This window comes from Pterocles gutturalis, unplaced genomic scaffold (assembly GCF_000699245.1).
Source record: "Pterocles gutturalis isolate BGI_N339 unplaced genomic scaffold, ASM69924v1 scaffold49156, whole genome shotgun sequence".
NCBI classification, from domain to species: domain Eukaryota; kingdom Metazoa; phylum Chordata; class Aves; order Pterocliformes; family Pteroclidae; genus Pterocles; species Pterocles gutturalis.
The window spans coordinates 6625-9194 of NW_010104851.1; the positions used below are offsets into that span (position 1 = coordinate 6625).

Consider the following 2570-nt stretch of genomic DNA (forward strand, 5'->3'; position numbering starts at 1 on the left):
GCTTTTCCCTGCCGTAGGTTTCCAGCTCCTTTAGGTGACTGAAAACATTTCCCCCTCACTGCTTTAATTCATTTCTCCATTATTAGGGAGATAAAAATACAGTCTTTGTTGGACTGGATGCATAAAGCTCCTGAACATCTTTGATTGAAAAAAAAACCCAAGTGTAAAGTCTTGGTATTGGCTTTGTTAATTTTAGAGGGGATTTGTATTAAAAATGCCGTGAACGCGCAGGGGGGATGGGAAACACTCTGTCAGGGGGTGCAGGGACAGGACGAGGGGGAACGGTTTGAAGCTGAAAGAGGGGAGACTGAGATGAGATGTGAGGAAGAAATGTTTTCCTGTGCGGGGGGTGAGGCAGTGGCCCAGGTTGCCCAGAGAAGCTGTGGATGCCCCATCCCTGGAGGGGTTCAAGGCCAGGCTGGATGAGGCTTTGGGCAACCTGGGCTGGTGGGAGGTGTCCCTGCCCATGGCAGGGGGGTGGAACCCCTTCCAACCCAAACCATTCTGGGATTCTGTGATTCTATCAGTGTGTTTTGTGCTGTTAGTAGAAAGAATCTCTTGTCTTTTGGTGTTTAAATTTGCTTTTCTTTTTCCTCTGACCTTATTTGCAGGCCCTCAGCTTTCAGAAGACCCCTCCCAGTTGCAGCCATCTCCGTTCAGCGACTACAGACAATACCAGTGATCGTCCTCGCTCTCCTCGTTCCCGTTCTACCCGAGCAGTAATTTAAAATGCTGGAGGACCGAGGTGCGGTGTGTCTTTACACCAGAGGTAGTCTCTTACCCAAACCATGCCCAGAGGACCTTCAGCACTTTACACGGAAAAGCTGCGCAGGAGAACTTTCAGAAGACGACAAATCTATTTATTCCTGATAGATTCCATTGCTGTAATGTTCATACATGTCTGATAGAATACACGGAGATTTAAGACAAGGACCAAATGGAGTCTTGTCATCCTTTGGACACAGACTGGAGTAAAAGTCTTTGGAGTCTTCTCTGGGATGTGCCATTGACCATCTGCAGTGAACGCAGCTGGGATTTAGCCTCTTCCCCATCGGATTGAGGTTGCTGTAAGGAAAATACTTCATGTACACGCAGTTTTACATTCCTAAAGTGAATATTACTGGGAGAATGTGCAAGCCGTTGAAAATTCCCTCCAGCAATATCTATTTCAGGGCTGTTCTTTGTTTTCTGTGCTGCTGCCGTGCAGCCCGAGTGCTTTGGTGGAAGCAGAACCTGCCGTTTGTGGTTCTGCGGGCTGCAGCCCACCTCTGCCTTCCCCCAAACCCCAAAGGCTTTGAGCTCCTTTAGCAAGAGGTGGCAGCAATTTAACTCTTCACCTCTGCTGGCTGCTCCCTGTGGTTTCTCAGTGGGCTGGAAAGGGAACACTGCAGCCGCCTTCCCCTCCTAGAACCAGGCGTGGGAGCCCTGAGCAGCAGGGGGGAGGGTGAGCATGTTGTACCCGCACAGCGCAGCTGTTTTACCGCGAACCCAGTCCTAAGCACAACTAAAACATCTGCTCTGTGTTTCTGTTCTTCAGCTCCAGTTCTAGAGCCATGTTCCCTCTTGCCAGTAGTTCAAAAATGACATCCAGTGAGGTTCCTGGTGTTAATGGTAGTTAATACTATTGTGTGCAGGTCCTGGTGGAGTGTCCATATTCAAAAAGAAAAGTAAGATTATCTGAGCTGCTTTGGGACTTTTCCTCTGCCCGGGAAGGAGCTTGATCTCCACCCTCTGTCGGGAAACTGAGCCAGCCCTGTGTAGTGGGAGGAGAGGATGGAAATGCCACAGCAGCGGTCACAGTAATGGCTGACACGTGGCTGAATTAGGATTGTATGAAGCCCTGACCATCATCCTGTAAAAGTGACATTTTCCTGTTTCCACCCCCTCGCCTGTCCTAGAACTGCTCCAGGACTGTCGGGGCTCACGTCTCTGGTACCGTACTGTTGTGTAGAGTTGCTGCTGGTGTGTAGTTTTCAAAAACCTTAAGCACAAAAGCAGGGGGGGTGTGTGTGTGTGTGGAGGCTCACCTTGCTTTGTCGCTTACCTGGGTCCTGGGGTGAATGGTAAAGACAGTTTTCACCATTTGTGTCACTCAGCCCATGCTCTCCCATTCTCAGGTGAGACCCAGCCGGAGAGTGGGCGAATCTCTGGTCTGAGAGGGGATGTGGGCTCTCAGCAGCTGCGGAGCCTCCCCTGTGCGTCCAAACCCCCGCGTTGGTCACCAGCCGTGTTCCCCTGCGGGCGTTGTTCACATCCTCCTGCAGCTCCAGGGGTTTGTTCTCCGGCCCGGCTCTGGCACCCTGAGCTGAACTCAGGGGTTTGCTGGGAGGGGACTCAGCCGAGTCATCCCCTGGCCTGGGGTGCCCCCGTATTTAAGCCCCCAAGCGCTCAGGTGAGCTCTCCCACCAGAGCGTTCCCTGGGAGCGGCTCTGGCTGCAGGGGACACAGGGGAGAGGAGGGACAGGGGGAGAGGAGGGACAGGGGTAGAGCAGGGACATGGGGGAGAGGAGGGACAGGGGGAGAGGAGGGACCTGGGGGAGAGCAGGGACAGGGCAGAGCAGGGACAGGGC

The 2570-nt window shown here is 52.6% G+C and overlaps 1 protein-coding gene across 1 annotated transcript in view; it reads left to right on the forward strand.

Moving 5' to 3' along the window:
- Positions 1–927, forward strand: part of TIMM17A (translocase of inner mitochondrial membrane 17 homolog A (yeast)) — a 5497-nt gene extending 4570 nt beyond the window's left edge. Inside the window, exon 5 of the mRNA XM_010087179.1 lies at positions 612–927. Coding sequence (XP_010085481.1) covers positions 612–682 — 71 coding nt within the window. The 3' untranslated portion in view covers positions 683–927. The remainder of the gene's footprint in view (positions 1–611) is intronic.
- Positions 928–2570: the final 1643 nt, after the last annotated feature.